This window comes from Panthera uncia, chromosome B4 (assembly GCF_023721935.1).
Source record: "Panthera uncia isolate 11264 chromosome B4, Puncia_PCG_1.0, whole genome shotgun sequence".
Classification (NCBI taxonomy): domain Eukaryota; kingdom Metazoa; phylum Chordata; class Mammalia; order Carnivora; family Felidae; genus Panthera; species Panthera uncia.
In genome coordinates, this window is record NC_064809.1 from 17,858,673 (window position 1) to 17,880,230 (window position 21,558).

Sequence of the window (21,558 nt, forward strand, 5' to 3'; positions counted from 1 at the left end):
GGGGCTCAAACCCACGGACTGTGAGATCTTACCTAAGCTGAGATCAAGAGCAAGACGCTTAACTGACTGGGCCCCTAAATGTTGAATTTTAAAAGGGATTTGGAGAGGAGCAGCTGGGTGGCTCTGTCGGCCAACTTCAGCACAGGTCACGATCTCCCAGCGCGTGGGTTCTAGCCCTGTATTGGGTTCTGGGCTGGAAGCTCAGAAGCTGGTGCTTACTTCAAATTCTGCCTCCCCCCTCTCTCTGCACGTCCTCTGCTCGTGCTCTCTCAAAACAAAATAAACATTTAAAATTTTTTTTTAATAAATAAATTAATTAATTAATTAATTAAATTAAAGGGATTAGGAGAAATCAGAACATAGAAATTTCAGAAGTCAAACATCAGATATGAGTTACCGGCTAAAATTCAGATTCTGAGGTATATTGTGGCTGTTTTCTCTTAGATGATGCCTTCTTACTGTGTCCTCACTAGGTGCAAGTAGCAAGAGCTATTTTTATATTCATGAGGGTTCTGCCTTCATGAGCCCATCAGTCATGAGCCAATCACCTCCGGAAGACCCCACTTCCAAATATCATCCCATTTCAGCATGAAATTTGGGGGGACACATTCAGCCTATGGTGTGGCATGTATCCACCCTTATGGTGTCATACAGAATAATTTCACTGCTCTAAAAATCCCCTGCGCCCCTCTTATTTATGTCCTCTTTCCCCTCGTCCCCTGGCAACCAGTGATCATTTTTCTGTCTCCACAGTTTCACCTTTTCCAGAATATCATACAGTTAGAATGTGGTAATATGTAGCCTTTTCAGATTGACTTTGTTTGTTTTTTTTTTCTTTAATTTAGTAATATGTATGTAAGGTGGTACTGAGAATATTCAGTTTATAAAAGAGAACAATTAATATTGTTCATTTAAAACATTTTTAATGTTTTATTTATTTTTGAGAGCGAGAGAGAGAGTATGAGTGGGGGAGGAACAGAGAGAGAGAGAGACACAGATCTGAAGCAGGCTCCAGGCTGTCAGCACAGAGCCCGACGCAGGGCTCGAACCCACAAACTGTGAGATCATGACCTGAGCTGAAGTCTGACACTTAATCGACGAGCCACCCAGGCACCCCAATATTGTTCATTTTTTACAGAATTATATGAGAATTACATTACCTGTAATGATTAGCTAACTCCATGGGTGACACCCAAGAATAAATACATCGTTATTAAAATTTTAGGAGAACTTTTTTTAACTTCTCAAAGGGATTATAGAGCAGAATGCATTGAATTCAGAAGATTAATACACTATATCTTCCCTGAGTACTTGTTTCATTTGAATACCTGGAGGAAGTTTTTTTTTTTTTATATGAAGAAAGCATGGATATATTATGTAGTAGAATACAGAATTTTCATTAGAGAAAACAAGAGACTTAAGAGAAATGCTGAGCTTATGGAGAACTGCTTCTGGCTAAGAGCCTATTTAGACTCCCCTAGGGATGCAAGTTCATGTTCCTCTTGCATCAGAAATACTTCAGTGGAAAATTTGAGATGTGATTCAGGGGAATTCAATTTAAAACAAAATACATTTTGATGGCTGGAGAGTATCTTAGGTCGGGTTCCCAGGGAAGCAGACTCGGAGGCACAGATTCTCATGCACAAGGTTTATTGGAAATTGTGTGAGCAGCACCCCCTGCGAAGTGGAGGAAACTGGTCTGGGTAGGGGGACAGTTGGGCTGAGATGCAGGTGCAGTAGGGGCCTCAGACGATGTCACGGGAGTTCTGGGGCTGCACCATCCCTTTCATAGATGTCCCAAACCGAGGCTTAGGGGCCAGGCCATTTTATCCCCAGAGCACCAGGCAGTGAATGGAGATGATCCTCAGAGGGTGTATAACTTTAGAGGGAAATTCCTGGGGCTGGACTCAGTTGTGAACTGTTGGGAAACTTCCCAAGAGCTGTGGGAATTAACACCTTGATCTTGCTGTTAGAACCTGGGAAGCACAAGACAAGAGTCCATGAAAGTCAATATAAGCCCACCAGCTTCCCTGTAAAGAAGGACCTAGGACAAGTGAGTTCTGACTACCTTTTGATATAAATAATTCTAGAATAATGGAATCACTGCCTCCACATAAAAGAGATTATTTTGTATTTATGTATCTAATATAAAGAAAAAAGTAACAGAGCACACACACAAACACACACACACGCACACTGTTTTGAACAGGAGAGTAAAAAATCATGAAGGGAGTAAAATTACTTCCTTAATGGTTTTTTTTTTCCAGAAAGGGTTAGTACCTTAGCTAAGTATTAGGTGTATAACTAAATCTGATTCTGAATTTTTATCATACACAGAGTTTATCCAAACTTCTCAACCTTCAGTGAGTTCATAAAGATAAGAGTTCAGTGTATAAAATATTTTAGAAAAAAATAAAAGAAAGGATTGTCGCATTTTCTGAAATGTGAGATTAATGGAAAGAAAAAAAAATAAACTATCTGACCATGGTTAAATATTATAAGAGCTGTATTATATAAGTATAATTATATATATAGGGGTATAGAAAAAATATATAAAGGGATACACACATACACACATACATACACACATACATACATGAAGGTATAAAAATTTAAATCTAATTTACTTTCTCAGTTTGAGTTTAGGATGTTTACACTGAGCCCTACAACTGTATGTGCTGCTGTGACCTGTTAGTCGTTAAATAAGAACATGGTAATAATGTCTCAAAGTCACGCTTTTACCCCAGTTAAATATGCTGGTTTCCATGAAAGGATCTCTGAAATATATGGCTTTCACTGCAGAGTTTGGGTGTAAATATATTCTAGATACATTACCACTACTGAGTGAGTGAAGAGGAAGAGGAACTTGGAAATTTAAGTTCAAATGAATTCACAGCACCATCTTCATGCATCAGACAGATCATTCTTATATAATATTAAATAGAATATATAGCTTACATATATATATTCTATATAAGACATATAATCTTATATGTAATTTAACTAATATATAAATAAAAGTTGTTTTAAAATGTAAAGAATACAAAGCGATTCCTGAACTGATCCCCGCTATTACCTATTTGTTTCCCTTAATATACTGATGAGCCCATCAACAACTGTCACAGAGGCAATATGAAGTGTAAGGACCATTCCACTAATAATGGTCCAGCATGTTAGTGTAATTATGTATATTCTCTGACCACGGAAAACAGCAGCAAGTCAACATTCTTTGCTCATGCTTTAAGTTTTGGCTTAGAGTTGATTTAAACCTTTGCTACAGAATACTTTCATGTGTCAAAAATTTATTAAACTAGTATTATGTCTTTGGACACCCAAAATTTATGGGACTCAGTATCCTCATTTGTAAAATGAGTCAGTTGGATTTGAACCACATTATCTTCAAGGTTTTAAAAACTTTTGTGCCTCCAACTTGGGAAATTTGGCTTCTGACACCCTGGTCAGGGCTGAGTCACAGAAGTAGATGTCACCTATGGGTTTGTCACACTGCTCTTTGACCTTCGGTCCTGATGACAGCTCAAAGGTCATGCGTTGCCATATCTAAAGCACCAATGAAATCATAATGGATGGCAAGATGAAATCCTGCACTGGCAGGAACCTTGAAGATAATGTGGCTCAGATCCAACTGACTCATTTACTAGTATGACAATCCCTTCACAAAACTCTAAAATGATGAATTCAGCTTTCCAAAGTGCTTAACTTACTGTGTAAAATGTCTTTACTCTCAGGGAAAACCTGACTTAGTGGTCAAATTTAAGATGCACAACCAAAATTTCTTCTTTAATTTCAATGTGTCATTTTTCATGACAATGATACCCTTTTTAACAATGTTGTTTAAAAAAAAAAAAAGAATGTTGTTTCTGAGGTTAAGACGAGGCATATTCTCTAATAGCATCTGGATGTTTTGTAGAGCTCATATTATTCCTCACTGGAAATTAAATTACTTAAATTATCAAAATGTTTCATTTTTACCCAAGAATAAATGTATCCTATGATGTTTCAACACTAAACAGGGTGATGATTCTCCTAATACGAAAGTGACTTGCTCTCTCTTTAGGTCCTGTGGCACCACAGCCATCACCTTGCGAAGCCGATCAATTTTCTTGTATCTACACACTCCAGTGTGTCCCTCTCTCAGGGAAATGTAATGGACAGGAAGATTGCATAGATGGCTCTGATGAAATGGATTGTTCTCTCAGCCCCCCTTCTCAGCGTTGTGGTGAAATGGAGTTCCAGTGCTCGAGCGGTGAATGTGTCCCATCCCTCCTGCTTTGTGATGGAGTGCCTGACTGTCACTTTAATGAAGATGAATCCAGCTGCTGTGAGTTATTTTCACTAACTCAGTGTTCCAGGGAAGAAATGCAGTTTAGAAATTATAAAGAGAGCTTGACAGGTGAAACAAACTTGTCTATAGTCTTACCATGATCCTAGCATCCGTAACATAGTGGTTTGTATTGTATTACTAAACAAAGCATGTAGACCTTAGCATATCTGGAAACATTCTGTTTGTAGTCACTCTAATCTCTGTTAAACTTCTCTGACTTCCTTTTGTATTTACATCTGGGCCATTCGTGTGGGGGAATGCTACTATGTGTTTGTTATCTTTTTTTGTGGTTGCTATGACCATCTTTCACCATGCAAAGTTGTTATAGTATTATTAACTTTATTTCCTGTACTTTTCATCCTCGTGGCTTATTTATTTTATAACTGGAAGCTTGTACCTCTTAATCCCCTTGACTTACTTTGCCCAACACCCAAACCCCCACGCCTCTGCGGCCAGCAGTTTGTTCTCTGTGTTTATGAGTCTGTTTCTGTTTTTATTTGTTTTGTTTTTTGGATTCCACATATGAGTGAAATCATATGGTATGTGTCATTCTCCATCTGACTTAATTCACTTAGCATTAATACACTCTATGTGCATCCATATTGTCACAAATGGCAGGATTTCATTCTCTTTTATGGCTGCATAATATTCCATTATATATATATATACATCTTCTTTATCCATTCATCTATTGATGGGCTTTTGGTTTGTTTCCATATATAATGGAAACATTGAAGCATTGTATATAATGCTTCAGTAAACATAGGGTGCATGCATTTTTTTGAATGAGTGTTTTTGTTTTCTTTAGGTAAATACCCAGATGCCAAATTACCAGATCATATATATGATAGTTCTATTTTTAATTTTTTGATAAACCTCTGTACTGTTTCTTGGGAATTTTTTTGTGTTGTTGTGTTTTGTTTTATTTTTGTTTTATTGTGGCTGCACCATTTTACATTCTCACCAACAGTACTCAAGCTTCCTTTTTTTCTATGTCCTTAACAACACTTGTCATTTCTTGTCTTTTTTACACTAGACATTCTGACAGGTGTGAAGTGGTATCTCATTGTAGTTTTGATTTGTATTTCCTTGATGATGAGTAATGGTGAGCATCTTTTCATGTGTCTATTAGCCATCTGGATGACTTCTTTGGCAAAAATTTCTATTCAGGTCCTCTGCCCAATTTTAATCAGATCATTTGTGTGTGTGTATGTGTGTGTGTTGAGTTGTATATTTGGATATTAAGCACTTATCAAGTATATCATTTGCAAATATCTTTTCCCATTAAATTGATTGCTTTTTAGTTTTGTTGGTAGTATTCTTCTCTGTGCAAAAGCTTTTTAGTTTCCTGTAGTCCTAATGAATAATTTTTGCTTTTGTTTCCCTTGCCTGGGGAAGCAAATCCAGAAAAATATGCTAAGGCGAATGTCCAAAAGTTTCTGCCTATGTTTTCTTTTAGCTGTATGGTTTCAGGTCTTAAATTTAGGTCCTTCATCCATTTTGAGTTTATTTTTGTGTATGGTGTAAGAAAATGGTCCAGATTTATCCTTTTGCATGTTGCTGTCCCATCTTTCTGTGCCCTTTAAGAGAGTGTCTCTTCCCTATTGTGTACTCTTGTCTCCTTTGGCATGGACTAGTTGACTGTATATGCATGGGCTTACTGCTAAACTCTATTCTATTCCATTGATCTGTGTATCTGATTTTGTGCTGATACCCTACTGTTTTGATTATTATAGCTCTGTAGTATAGTTTGAAATCTGGCATTGTGATATCTCCAGCTTTGTTCTTCATTCTCAAGATTGCTTTGGCAATTTGGAGTCTGTTGTGGTTCCATACAAATTTTAGCATTATTTGTTCTAGTCTTGTGAAAAATACTATTGGTATTTCGGTAGGGATTGCATTGAATTTGTAGATTGCTTTAAGTATTTTGGACCTTTTAGCAATATTAATTCTTTCAGTCCATGAACATGATATATCTTTCCATTTATTTGCATTGTCTTCAATTTCTTTCATCAATATCTTATAGTTTTCAGAGTACAGATCTTTCACCTCCTTGGTTAAATTTATTTTTAGAGGGGCGCCTGGGTGGTTCAGTCAGTTGGGCGTCCGACTTCGGCTCAGGTCATGATCTCACGGTCCGTGAGTTCGAGCCCCGCATCGGGCTCTGTGCTGACAGCTCAGAGCCTGGAGCCTGTTTTGGATTCTGTGTCTCCCTCTCTCTCTGACCCTCCCCCATTCATGCTCTGTCTCTCTCTGTCTCAAAAATAAATAAAACGTTAAAAAAAATTTAAAAAAATTTACTTTTAGATATATTTTTAAAGTTGAATTTTATTTTAGAGAGAGAGAGAGCGTGATCAGGGGTGAGAGGCAAGGGAGCAAGAGAGAGAATCTCAAGCAGACTCTATGCTCATCCCAGAGCGTGATGCGGGGCTCCATCCCATGACCCTGGGATCATGACCTGAGCTGAAATCAAGAGGTGGACACTTAACCGACTGAGCCACGTAGGCGCCCCTTTAGGTATTTTTTGATGCAGCTGTAAATGGGACTTGATATCTTTTTAACAAATGTTTATGGAAATGGATTGTGGACATGTAGTTATTAATATTTATGAAGATGGCTCAAGTACAGGACTCTAGGCAAATATTCACTTTAATATATATATATATATAATTTATATATATTTATTTCACACACATATATATGTATGTATGTATTATATGGGGTATGTAGTTAGGGGTTGGACCTGGACCACTATGTAGGTAGATATCATGTCATTATGAGTTCATGGAGGGATGGAAGGGCACCTGGGTGGCTCAGTCAGTTAAGTGTCCAACTCTTGGTTTTGGCTCAGGTCATGAGATCATGGTTTATGAGTTCTAGTCCTGTGTTGGGCTCCATGCTTACAGTGCAGGGCCTGCTTGGGATTCTTTCTCTCTCTCTCCATCTTTCTGCCCCCACCCCCAGTCTCTTAAAATAAATAAAGAAACTTAAAAAGGTTCATAGAATAGGAGCACCTGGGTGGCTCAGTTGCTGAGCGTCCAACTCTTGATTTTGGCTCACATCATGTTCTCATGGTTCGTGGGATCATGCCCCATGTCGGGCTCTGCATTGGCAGCCTGGAGCCTGCTTGGATTCCCTCCCTACCTCTCTCTCTCTGTCCCTCCTCTGTCCCCCCTCTCTCATAAAGCAAATAAACATTAAAAAAGAATAATTGTTACAAAATTCAAAAAAAAAAAGAGTCCATAGAATAGTAAATCCTAAGGTCATAGGCTTGAATCTCATTCTTGTCACCTATTACCTATGCAAACTTGGAAAAGTTATTAGAATCAGTCATCATTCATGTAATACCTACCTTATAGGACTGTGAGGATTTGAGAGAATACATGAAATCCTCAGTCCTGCATTCTGTACTTTCTACTTTTATTATAACTATCCTATTTCATATAGGGAAGGAAGAGTATTGGTTATGAAGTAATTTCACAAATCATTAAGGCAATCATGAAAGCATGGCGAGTCACAGCACCACTAACATTTAATTATTTGTTTGCTTGGTTTTATATTATACTATATTATATATTTTGGCATAGTTGGCAGTGATAGAACTACATAAACCACATGCTAATGGCCACTTTTTATTTTTAAGTAGTAAAAAGCAGCTTGAAATATGAGTGTTAAGAGTGGATACTGAAAGAAATATAAGGCTATTTCGGTGTCTTGTTTAGGTTGGACATCAGGAATTAAAACTATCGGAAAAGGAGTACAGACAAATTCAAGAAAGAGGAGATAGCGTTTGGATATTTAAAGGTTTCAGTCTTAAATAAGTGAACTTCTTTTCCTAGTTTAGGCTGAGAGATTGGTTTTCCATGTTCCTGTTGTTTCCTGTGACATTCTTTCTGTAATAAAGGCAACCTGTCAAGTTTTATAATATTTTCTTAGAGAAAGGTAAACAAATGGAAGAGAATGAAGAAGAGAAAGCCTGCCAAATTATTTATCCCTATTCCCATGAGGACTCTAATGTAATTTGGTTGATAGAAATCTTATTAAGTTCAATATAGTCATATGATATTTGACTTCAAATAAGAATGCTATTTAAATAGAAGCTTAGGAAAGTACAGTATCCTTATACTTTCAGACACTCGTTGCAAAATTGGCATTTGATGAGGTAGGAACATAGGAAGTTCTCTTCCTAAAGGGAAATAAGCCCATGCTAGGAATAGACTGGTATCATGAGAGTATTGCTTCTGTCCCTCTCTAAAATATTTAATTAAGTTATGACTCTATAGAAAAAACTGTGTCAGAATAAACTACAGTAAAAATGCTAGGGCAAATTTACGGAATAAAAGCCTCTAATGATGACAGTTTACCAAACAATTAAAGGTATGTTTTTTGGTTTTTGGTTTTTGTTTTGTTTTGTTTTATTCTGGGCTTACCTATTGATTTAGAAGGGTATGTTTTGTTTTGTTTTTTTAACTCACACTCATTTATTCATTCATAAACTCTCATTTACGTAATTTATGCCACATATTGTATTGGCCATTAATGATACAGGTGGATGTGGTATTAGACCAGCTCAGATTGTAAATACAGTATATATTCCTGGAGGAGACTAGTAAGCGATAGTTGAAAATAAAATGTGATAAGTTCTGTGACAGAGATAAATGCAGGGTTATTGAATACATAGGGTATTTCCTAACCGTGGTGCTGGGGAATCTGTAAATTTTAATAAGAAAAATGTTCACAGCAGCAAATTCGGAAAGACGGTTGTCATTAGGCAAGTGAGGTAGAGATGCTTGATTCCCCTAAAGAATGTTCCAGAAATAGGGGTGCCAGGGTGGCTCAGTTGGTTAAACATCCGACTTCAGCTCAGGTCATGATCTCACAGTTGGTGAGTTCGAGCCTCGCATAGGGCCCTGTGCTGTCAGCACAGAGCCCGCTTTGGACCCTCTGTCCCCCTCTCTTTCTCTCTGTCTCAAAAATAAATAAACATGAAAAAAAGTATTTAAAAAAAAGAATGTTCCAGAAATAGAGAAAAAGTTGTTTGCCTGAAGCATATTTGGTATAACTAGTGTAGAGTTTATGGTGAGAAATGTAGAAATAAGTCTGGAGAGATGAGCAGGACTAGATCTTGAAGGGTCCCTCCTCACCCATCATGCCCCTACCAGCTGCGGTTCAGGTGGTACATAGAATACACTGGAGTAAAGGAGGGGGCTGGTTAGGAGGTATCACAACTGAAGCATAAAAGAATTGACTGGGTAACCCAATGTGTAAAGATTTTGACTAGGCTTTAGAGACACTCAGGTGAAGAGAAGAGTGTGTGATCAAGAGTTTCCAAGTTTCTGATTTGGGCAATAGGACAGCTAATGTGCCATTTCTCCTGAGCTGGGGAAAATGGGAGGAGAAGTACCTCTTAGTGGAAGATTGTGACTTCATTTTTAAACATGTTGTGTTTGTGACATTTGTGGCACATCTGCACAGAAATGTTCAGAATGTATTCAGGATGGATATGTGGAGCTCTGGAGAGACAGAGGGGAAGGCATAGAAGACACATGGCCTTCAGTATACATACAAGGCTTGAAGCTGTGGGTGTGGATGAGATAATATAGAGAGGAAAACATAAGGTGGCGGACAGTTTAGAAAAAGCAAACATTGAAAGACACTGAGATGTGGTCACAGACACAAGCCAGAAAAAAAAAGAGAATAATAACCATAAATGAAATTTAGAAAGCCTTAAGTACAGAGAGTATTTACAGGTTGGGATATTTCTGAGAGATCATGTAAGCTTAGGCTTAAAAATATATAAATCGAGAAAAGCAACACATAATTCCTGGTGAGCTTGGAGAGAGAACTTGCTGTGGATGGAAAGGGCAGAATTCTGATGCCAATCTTTTGTAGAGAAAGTAGGCAAGGAGAGAAATCAAAGGGTTGTAGACAACCCTTTCGATAAGTTTGCACCTACAGTGTGATCTAGGACAAAATAAGAGGTTTTTTGGTTGGTTGTTTGGTTTGGAGAGGCCTGCACGTGTTTAAATGTGGTGTAGGAATAAGGATTCTGAAGTGGTTACAGTTTAAGCAGGGAAATCAATAGCAATTGGTTTTTAAAGGCCTTTTATTCTTGCAAAGATAAATATTCTAGTTATAAGAACGTTTATGCAAACCTGTGATGAGTTCAACATTTAAAAATAATTCATATTCCATAGTCTTTCCTGTGGAAACATGTTTTTTTTAAATAAACTGAAGGGGTACATCTTTACCAAAAATATCTCCTTTCCCTTAAAAAAAAGAAAAAAGAAAGAAAGAAGGGAAAAATAAGTATGGTTTAATTATATGGGAACAGAGTACCTAACTAGGGGCACTCCTCTTACCAATATTCCTCCATTTCATCAGATCTTGTGTCAATATCCTGACAAGACATACATGGCACATAGGTGTTATAAAATTTGAGAATATTTTCATAAAGAGGTTGTACATAGGGAACTAGCATGCATAAAGAAACTGCAACAAATGGTAAAAGCAGGAGCTGTTATCACCCATAGACCAAAGCGTGTGGGAGAAGGGAGGATGTGTCTTAACCTGGAATCAGAGAGAACTACTTGATAAAAGGTGTGGCTTGCAAAACATAAGACTCTTAAAAACTGAGAACACACTGAGGGTTGATGGGGGATGGGAGGAAGGGGAGGGTGGGTGATGGGCATTGAGGAGGGCACCTGTTGGGATGAGCACTGGCTGTTGTATGGAAACCAATTTGACAATAAATTTCATATTAAAAAATAAAATAAAACTAGAACAAATTAAAAAAAAAAGGTATGGCTTGATAAAAGGTTGGGGAACAGCTAGCGATCTTCCAGTCTCTTCCCTCCATGTTATCTCTTGCTGGTTCTACACATCAGCCAAACCCAACGAGTAGCTAGTGGGCAAGAAGCATGCTGATATATCTTTATAGTTCATCCTTTAGATCCGGAACAGAGAGAGGGGTTGCAGAATGTTTGAGGAGAGGCACATAGAAGCTATCCGTCACTGACGGATTATGACTGTGAAAAGGATAGGGAAGTGGACAGTCTGCCTGCTTTCTAACTTTAACTTATATTCCAGTAGTAGTTGATGTGTCTTATGTAGTTGAGTGCCATTTAGAGGATTTACAATGGGTCACACTCCTCAGATTTATGAATCAACCTTTATCATCAGGATATTTTTATTATTAGCCTTTAAATATACTAGCTGGGATTCCAGCATCCTATGGTACTTCTCAATCAATGATACTGTAAAGATTATCCCTCTGCATTCGACAGCTTCTTACAAAAGCGTTGCTCAGTTTTATTCAGCATGAAAATCGTGGTGATTGTCTCTTTTACAGAGATACTGAAGAATCGGATGATTATGGTGCATCGCATAATACTCATAATAAATTAATACTCTTTCCCCATTAAATTGTTTTTAGAGTTTTACAAAATTTACTCAAACTGCTAAGATAGTTCAGTAAGAGTAGTAGTTTGTTTTAGTTTAAGGAGAGAGTAAAAATCCATCCTTCCCTGTACTGGGTACGTATATGCCTTAAAGGACCGATGGCCTTCATTCTCAGGTTTCAAGACCACATCGCTCTGCTCTTAGAAATGTGGGCTGCATACGTGAGTTTTCATCTTAATAGTAAATGGACACACACCCCTAGTCACATGTACTTTACTTTTGCGTATATTTTGTAAGCAGCAATTATAATCTATAAAAGGAATTTTGTTTTAGGGAAATTTAACTCCAGTAAATGATTCATGAATTGCTTCTGTTTAATGTATCTCTAACACTTGAGTGAAAGAACTAAAAGCCACAGCATGCTCTGTGTTACCTGGCTTATTTTTGTATGAATGAGTGTCAACCTCTATGATGACAGATTGAAATAAGTGTTTTTATAGACATTAACTATGTTTGAATGTGGCAAAAGTAGATATTGTCCAGGGAAACGTTTTGAAATCCTGGTTTCCTATAAATTTTATATATAGATTATTTAGGCTATTTTTTGTCCTTGTTGTCTATGCGGTACGTGAAGGAGAGAAGGAAAGTAATGATTTAATTTATTTTCTGTTTTCAGAACAATGTCCATTGCTGTGTGGGTTTCAATAAATATTGATTGCATTCATAATTTGCCACCTGCTTTTAGAAGGAAGTTGATAAATATCCATTAGCTTTAATGTTATAGTGTTTTAAATGCCATAGAAACTACGATTTTAGTTTTAAATTTCATAATATTTTTTAACTCTTAACTGAAAACTTTCTATAAAAGGGAAAAAGTAAAACATTTTCTAAATCGAAACAATTTATTTGCTTATGTATTTTTATGTATTTCAATCCTATTTGGGCCAAAGTTGAGGACTTACACCTCATACAGTTTAGGGCTCTTCACTGTACAGCTAACTTGAAAACTAAACTATCAGTCACCCTGGAAATTGGGTGAAGGAATATGGATGGATTAGTATTCTCAAAAGTAGATGTGTTCAAAATAATGCTTCAACACTAGATCTGTATTATCAGCTTTGTATGCAAATCTCAACCTATTATTTAAAACCTTAAAATTGCCATCTTTTATGAATGCTCAGCCCCTTGCAACGCAAAATAATGGTGATAAAATTGTGTGTATATACACAAACACACATATAAATGCATGAATATATATATATATATATTTATATATATATATATATATATATATACACACACATACGTTTTCATTTTTTTTTTACAAATACCTCTTATAAGAGTTAGATTATTCGATATAGTAGTTCACTTGGTTTGCAATATTATCTATCTTGCCAATGTATATCTTAAAATTATTTGACCTCTTGAAAAAGCTTAAAGATCATCTCTTCTGGGATCTTAGCCATTTCTACAATCTGGTTTCAGCCTTGTTTTCTAAGTTTGTCTGTGCTGCCTCCTTACACAAACTTCCCAGTGAAAGGCAAACCGCTTTGCTCACTGTTCCAATGCCAAACTTACTGATGCCCCATGTATAGATCTAATCTCACTCTGCTGAATGGGTTTTTACGGGACACATGAAAATTTAAAACATTTCAAGACTCTACTCTTTCAGTCTTTATATACTTCCATGCACTAAAGGAATCTCTTATTTTTATAATGCTTATCTGTACCAATGAAGCCTGGACTTATGGCATTTCTGTTGTTACTATTTTGAGCTGTTAACTGCTTTCTATTTTCATTTTGCTTTCGTTGCTGTGTATGTCCTGATCACTCTTTGTAAAAAGTGGCCCCTGTACTCTCCAGTTAAAGGGCTAAGCATAGTCTCACATGTAGCACCAGCTCAATAATAATATTTATTAGTGGGAATTGATGTTCTAGTACCTCAGGAAAGATGACTCAATGAAAAGCATCACTTTAATTTTAATTTTCATTCATTTTAAAAAAATTTTTTTAATGTTTATTTTTTGAGAAAGAGAGACAGAGTGTGAGCGGGGGAGGGGCAGAGAAAGAGGGAGACACAGAATCCGAAGCAGGCTCCAGGCTCTGAGCTATCAGCACAGAGCCCGATGCGGGCCTTGAACTCATAAGCTGTGAGATCATGACGTGAGCCGAAGTCAGACGCTTAACTGACTGAGCCACCCAGGCACCCCATCACTTTAATTCTCAGAGCTGGTATTTTTAGTCAGTAGAAAGACACACTCTTAAAAGCATCATTTTATTCCAACTTGAAAATTAAGTTTGATAGACAATTGTCAAACTGTATCAGTAACCTATGATAACTCAACAATTCCAGCCCATAAAAATACTTGAAGAAAGAAAAGAAATCGTGATGATACTGACAAAATCTGCAAGACCCGTCCATGAGGATATTTATTCCCAAGTGTTCTAAGCTATCAATTTAGCTGGAGAAGTTTAAACTTAATTGTCTTTGTTTCAGTAGAAGTGACTTCCCAGGTAAATCCTTTCTTGAAATTGTCACAGCAGGTTTAGATTAAAATGTTCAAATAAGGTATTATGCATGACACTACTAGATAGGTCGAGAAAAGCACAGCCATTCTTGTTGGACTTGGATTAAGTTTGTTAATACCATTAATATTTAGTACTTTTCAAATCTATCCAGAACTCCTGGTGAGATGGTGCAATGGGTTCATGCTTCAACATTCCCTCTATTCCAAACACAGAGCAATGCTAGATAGAACAGCTGGCGCATAAAAAGGCTCAGAGGCATGACAGACACCAGCATGGGACAAAACTGGAGTAGAACCAGAGAGCAGAGATCAGGACTGAAACCTAGGCCTGCTGGTTGCCAGGTTCTTGAGCAAACAGGAGACAAGAGACGCCTGCTGGCAGCCTGGAGTGAAGGGCTCTGATTCAGCTCTAACTTGTAAAAAAAAAAAAAAAAAGCCTAAACATTATGACTGCTTTAGGAAATTGTAGTCCTAATGAATAAATGAGAGAGGAAGACAGAAATACAGTTTCAGGACTAAGAGTAGCGTCCAGGGGAGGTTGAGTACTTGGCAGGACCAGATTGCTATTGAAGGATCAGCCCTCTTGATCACCATCAGTGAAGTCATCTTTCTGAAGCAACCCAAATGTGAAGAGCAAGACCTGTTCTTGTCTCTTGAAGTCAGGCTGACAAGAGACTCTGGAATGAGCCCAATGCACCATGCTATAAAGGCACATAGTCACACTACATTGAGCTGGAGTGACCTACGTCATGTACCCAGTGACTATCCATGACGTCCAATCTGGAAATTGATAAACATTCAAACAAGTAATGGTTGCTGTCATTTCAGTTGCACATAACGTTAGGGACATTAGGGGAGCAATAGAAGCACAGAGAACTCTGCCTTGGAGAAAAAATTTAGTCTAGAAACAATTCAGACTACATAGTGTGCACAGTGTAGTGTATACATACATACCTGTATGATACTGCAGGATGCACAGCTGGGAAACGATTCTATCAAAAAACTTCTTTTTGAAGAAGCAAAAACAACTGTAATATATAATTTAAACAGGGGACTAGAAAGATGAAGGGTGATGCAATAAACTGTCTTATTATTTCATTAGAATAAATTCATTTAAAAAAATGGTTATTGTTCTTCTTCTTGCAGCCAATAAGAGCTGTTCTGATGGCGCGTTGAGGTGTCCCTCCTTGAACAGCTGTATCCCAGTGCACGAGCGCTGTGATGGTTTTGCCAGCTGCACGGATTTCCAGCTTGATGAGTCCAGCTGCTCAGGTATTCTATTTCCAGTAAAATATTCTTTACAATATAAGCCATTAACTTAACCTTGTAGATGATGCAAATATTAAAACCTGAAATTCTAAATAATTGCAAGCATGGGATAACTGAATTCCTAGTATTGGTTGGGGGCAGGAAGGATATTAACATGGCTACACGTATAAAAACTTGTATAATATAATGGACTCATGCTTACTCTATATAAACAATGTCTCCAAGTAAAGAAAAATCACACCCTTAATTTTAATTCAATATAACTTAAAGTTATTGGTATTTGATAGTCCCTTTGATGTGAATTGCTTGATTTCTGAAAGAAGGAAGCACAATCTAACATGTTAATTTTTTTCATTGTAATTTTTCCCACTTCATTAAGAGCCATCCTTTTGTATGATCTAGTCATGATTAAAAAGCCAATTTATTAAGCTTTAGACTGACTTTTAAACATTTTTCTCTCATGACTCTGGAATATTTATAAGAGTCGATAATGGATGTTTGTGATTATACTTTTATCAATACTGCTTTTAAATTCTCTAATTTATTGTAGTCCATTGTTAACATCTCTCCTTAGTAATTGAATTTTTATTTCATGCAGGAGGCACAAAATAATAGATAGGGTCAATATAAATCTCTCACAACTAATAGGTAATATAAATTGGTAATAAAAGATATATTCAATCGTATTTTCTAAACAAATTGGAGATATTTAATATTGAAACTAGGTGAGAATATATTCTTCATATCTTTCAAGAGAGAAGACTATTATAAGTGACAAAAACATGGTAATTACAATCAAATCACAGTGCAAAAAAAATCTTATTTTTTTGTACTGTTGAAATGAATACTCACAGAGCACTGAATTTTATGACTACAAAAGGAAATCAAGAAGCAAGCAAATCTGGTCCCATAAAATATGCAAAGATGAATGCTCTTTGCCATTATTTCTGTACCAGGCATGCTTTTCTATCAGATTGATGCCCAAAAGGAAACGCTTTCGGTTTCTTTTCAGAGTAAGAAAGATACTAATGAGTTTCATTCTTTGAAACTATTAAGAAAAAACACTGATGTCCAGCATCCAAATTTATTTTCATAAAGATGGAATTTTGTTCAGCGGAGTCCTCTAGGAGAACAAATATATCATACCATGATATGGTTTATTGTCTGATTTTACCTATTCCACCTTTAAAAATGTGGCCAGAAAAACAGAAGAGTGACTAGCCTTCCTGAGTGATCGACAACCTGTAGGTAATAACAGAGAACACATTCTGGCTGCCCCATCTATTTTAGTCATTCACCAGTTCACTCACACAGTTCATTTACAAAGTACGGGTCATACTGCCCCAGGTACTGGGTTATAGTAATATGAAGAACTAATGAAACACTTTTCAGAAATAAAATCCACATTATATTTTTTGTTCTCTATTTATATTGCATGTACTTCTTAGTTTGCCACACTAACATGATGAAGTCAACACTTCTGTGTTTAAGAAGGCGTCTAAGCTTAATCCATGCTAAAATGCCCATGACGCCTTCCTCTTTCTTTTCAAACATTATATCCCTTTATGGTCAGCATTTCACAGACTTTATAAAACCAATCCTGACAGCGTCTAATAACATCTCTGGTCACACAGCAGGTGGTGAGCATCTGGTCTCCCCTCACCTGAGGTTTAAGTCATTAACAGTAACATTGACCTCAGACTCTGCGTAGGTGTTTCAGGTTAAGTAGATTTCAACAAGGCCTGTGTGTCCCCAAGTTATGTTATAAAGGCTTATTATTTTCAAGTTTTGGTTGCTTATGCAACAGAAAATTATTGAGCAGGATGTGTCTGGCCTCATTTAAATAGGGAGTCACTTTCCAGTCATCTGCAGTAGTAGAGGTTAATGAAAGTTATGTTAAGGTGATACTACAACTATGATAACTGTCCATTTGAAGGAGAATTAGGAAAAGGCATTAAAAATATAAACTTGTAGGATTGGGTATTATGAATGCAAAACAACAACAACAACAACAACAACAACAACAACATGATAATAATAATGCCTAAAACCGTTTCAGAAGGTTTTTTAAAATTTTTTTCTATCAAGTTTTTTTTAATTTTAATTCCAGTATAGTCAACATACAGTGTTATATTAGTTTCAGGTGTACAATATGGTGATTCAACAATTCCATATATGACTCAGTGCTCATCATGGTTAAGTGTACTCTTTCATTCCCATCTTGTTTCACCCATCTTTTTTCACCCACCCCCCGCCACCTCCCCTCTGATATGCTCTATTTTAAATGGGTACCCTCAGTTAAAATTATTTTTTTTTCAACAAGAACATTTTTGTACTTGGAGCATACACCAAACCAAAATAAAAACTTCTCATGTAAAGTACTATGGAGCTATTCCAAATTTCTAAGCCATAGTTAATCTTCCCTGCAGTCCCTGTGCTGGGATTTCAAGATAAAGAGAACAGTCTCTGCCCACTGGGAATTTGGTTTCCTGCACCAAAACATTTGGTTTTCTGGAAGACTCTTAGATCCGTACAGCTCCTGAAACTATGCAAGTTATTGTGTATGCGTATATTTAATCCATGACAGTGCATAAATACCTTACGATTCAGAGAGGTTTATGATCATAATATCGGGAACAGTAAGGGGTTATAGAAATTCTGAACTGAATAGCATCAGATCACTTGAAATGTTTAGACTAACAGGCTTTGGAGTTAGAGGACTGGAATTCAGTTCACTATTAGCTGTTCCCTTGCTGTTCACTTGAGCAAGTTATATTATTAACCATTTTCCTTTTATGTAAAAAAGGGTATATATGGGATATATCACATAATGCTATGAGGACTGAATGAGGTAATGGCAGTACAAGTCTTAGGACAGTCTTGACACAGAGCAGGTCTTCAGTAAATGGAGTGGTAATGGTGTTCCTGATGGTAGAAGGAGAAAAGAAAAAGATGGAGAGAGCAATGGTAATGAAAATGAGGTTTCATGGGCAATTTAAGGAACTTCCAAATATAGAGAACTGGGTGAGAACGATTATTTAATGTGTTATGCATACCATTCAATAGTATAGAAATATTATAAATACATTTCATTTCAGCCTCTCAGCAGCCCTGGAAGGCAAGGTGATACAATCCTCACTTTAAATACATGAAACTTTATACTTGAAGTACCTAGCCCAAAGTTCCATAACACATTAACTGAGCAAGGTATCAATGAGGGAAAACCAGGATTCATGTGACTATCAGTCTTCTCAGCAATCCACAATACAATAGCTGTCACTTCCTGGGTTCCATATACACTGAAAGAGACACCCCCCCCACACACACACACACAAAGATAGGTGTCCAATTTCTATGTTTTCCTGCTTTTCCAGAGTGATACACCAGAGTGGAATTGAACTTGAATTCTTTACAGAATGCTGTTTCTATGCAGTCAGTTGAATCATATTGGCCTCCAGATACATGGTCATAATAACCAATACAAGAGGGTACAAGGCAGTGAGACACTGACGTGGCTAAAGAGCCTGGGAACCCATACTGATTCTAATATCAACCCCGTAGATCCCTACTTCCCATTTGAAACTCTACTTATCTACTGGAAATATTACATCTCTTCATTGCTAACTACTCATATGTATCTCCTTCCTCCATTTTTTCTGTTCTCTACTTTGAATTGTTCTGAGTAAATTAAAGGTGATATTACATTGTACTGTGCCTTTCCATCTTATGGACAAAGAACCTGGGTTTAAGCAGAAACTGGAAAGAACTTCTTGTAGAGGTAATCTACAAATTGTCTGACCTCCAAAACACCAAGCATTATTCCTTGTTCTGGCCAACGCATGTGTTTTTTCCACTGTGTTCTATTATCTGGTGTAAGAGGTTATATATGTAAATTTCCACAGAATTATTTTGATGTAAAGCAAGCCTCTGTTTTACTCTCAGCAGTCAAAGTAAATATTAATGACCCCAGGAAAAAAAATGTGCAGCTGTGTGTATTTTGATGTTCTGCAGTTTCAGACACTCTACTGGTTTTTCTTCAAAAAAAGCAAAGCCCTTATGTGAGGAAGACTAAAATTGTACTTAAGACCAAACATGAGCATAAAATGGTTTATCTAAAAGGTTTGTAGATATTTATGCTTTATCATCCTAGTGGGCTATTTTTAGTCAGACCAGCTAATTTCTTGTTTATGAAGGAAATTTCACATCTGTTCTGTTCAGTAGAGCATGCCCCGGAAGCCTGAGGGATGTAGCTGTATTCCCATATTTAATACCACACTCTCCTGTTGTAATTAGTTAAATAGGGAAGAGTAAGGGAAGGCAAGATGAGATACACAGTTGACTCTTGAGCAACACAGGGTTGAACTGTGTGGGTCTACTTATGCGTAGATTTTTTACAGTCCTGTAAATGTAATTTCTCTTCCTTATGGTTTTCCTGATAACATTTTATCTAGCTTACTTTATTGCAGTAATGCAGTATATGATACATTTAACATACTAAATATGTGTTCCCTACCTATCTGTTAAGGCTTCCAGTTCACAGTAGGCTATTAGTAGTTAAGTTTGGGGGGAATCAGTAGTTATATATGGATTTTAAAATTTTTTAATGGTTATTTATTGTTGAGAGAGAGAAAGGGAGAGAGACAGAGTGAGAGCAGGGGAGAGGCAGAGAGAGAAAGACAGAGCAACTGAAGCAGGCTACAGGCCCTGGGCTGTCATCACCGAGCCTGACACGGGGCTATAACTCATGAACCGCGAGATCATGACCTGAGCAGAAGTCGGACGCTTAACTGACTGAGCCACCCAGGAGCCCCAGTTATATGTAGATTTTTAACTGTGTGAGGGTCAATGCTGCAAACCCCCTCATTGTTCAGGGGCCAACTGTGTACCCCTGGAAAAGCAAATCACTGGAAACTTTTAAAAACAAAAAGGACACCAGACATATGGCATATTGTGAGTCTGTTCCCACACTGCAACCTCTCTGCTTCCTGATTTTTCCTCTTTCCTCCTGCCCCATCCGTCCCCTTCTAATGTTCAATGACTGGCTCCACAATCGGATTCTCTATAGTTGACCTTCAGAGTTTTCCTCCAATGGATTATTTTCCTGTATAAAATTTCTGTTTCTTCTTATTACGTTTCTACTACTGTTCATAATCATCAGCCTTTCTCTGCCCAAGTAAATGGTTTCTCTCTCTGCTAAGGTTTGTATGCTCCTGTAAAGACAAACACTGTATCTTTGTAACGCCATGACACCTAAAAACATGATACCAAGTGATTTGGGGAGAGGAGGGGGCAAGCCTGAAAGGCAGAGGAAGAAATCCGAGGCCTCAAATCCATGCCCTAGGCTGTGTTTTACCTGGAATTCGTACCTGTAAATCGTATTGTCCAAGGAATACTTCCACTTTGATGTCCCCTTAGGCACTTCAAACACAAGTGTCTTTCCCTTTAAATTCTCCATTCCCCTAAAAAAAACATTTCTCCATTCCCCACAAATCCCCCAATTCTGTGGCCCAGCCAGAAACTTGAACATCATTCTTGACTCCTCCAAATGATCACCAGGATGTTTCGATCTCAGCATTTCAATATCTCACAAATCCCCACAATTCTCAACTCCCTACCCCACCCCTTTCATTCAGGCAGCTATAATTTTTTATAGGACTATTACAAAAACTCTTAACTGGGCTCCCAAATTTTAGTTTTAGCCCTTCTGTTAACTGTATATACTGGATCCAGAATTGTCTTTTTAAAGCGTGAAACATCCACTTCCTGTCTTAAAATTATGGCCTCCTAGGTTAAAGTTTAAACTCCTCACTGAGCCTATATGATCTGGCCCCTGTGTGTCTGTGACCTTCTCTCATACTTGCTTCACATTATCAGTCCAATCAGGCTGAACTTCCTTCAGTTCCTCAAACACACCACACTCTTCTTCTTGGGCCTCTGAGTCTTTATGCTTATCTTTACACGCACGCACACACACACACACACACCACCTACCTTCCCCAGATGAATGCCTGATTCTCT

The 21,558-nt window shown here is 37.3% G+C and overlaps 1 protein-coding gene across 1 annotated transcript in view; it reads left to right on the forward strand.

Moving 5' to 3' along the window:
* MALRD1 (MAM and LDL receptor class A domain containing 1) overlaps positions 1 to 21,558 on the forward strand; it is a 788,164-nt gene that overhangs the window by 632,239 nt on the left and 134,367 nt on the right. The window contains exons 35-36 of the mRNA XM_049626634.1: positions 4,076 to 4,339; positions 15,418 to 15,543. Coding sequence (XP_049482591.1) covers positions 4,076 to 4,339; positions 15,418 to 15,543 — 390 coding nt within the window. The remainder of the gene's footprint in view (positions 1 to 4,075; positions 4,340 to 15,417; positions 15,544 to 21,558) is intronic.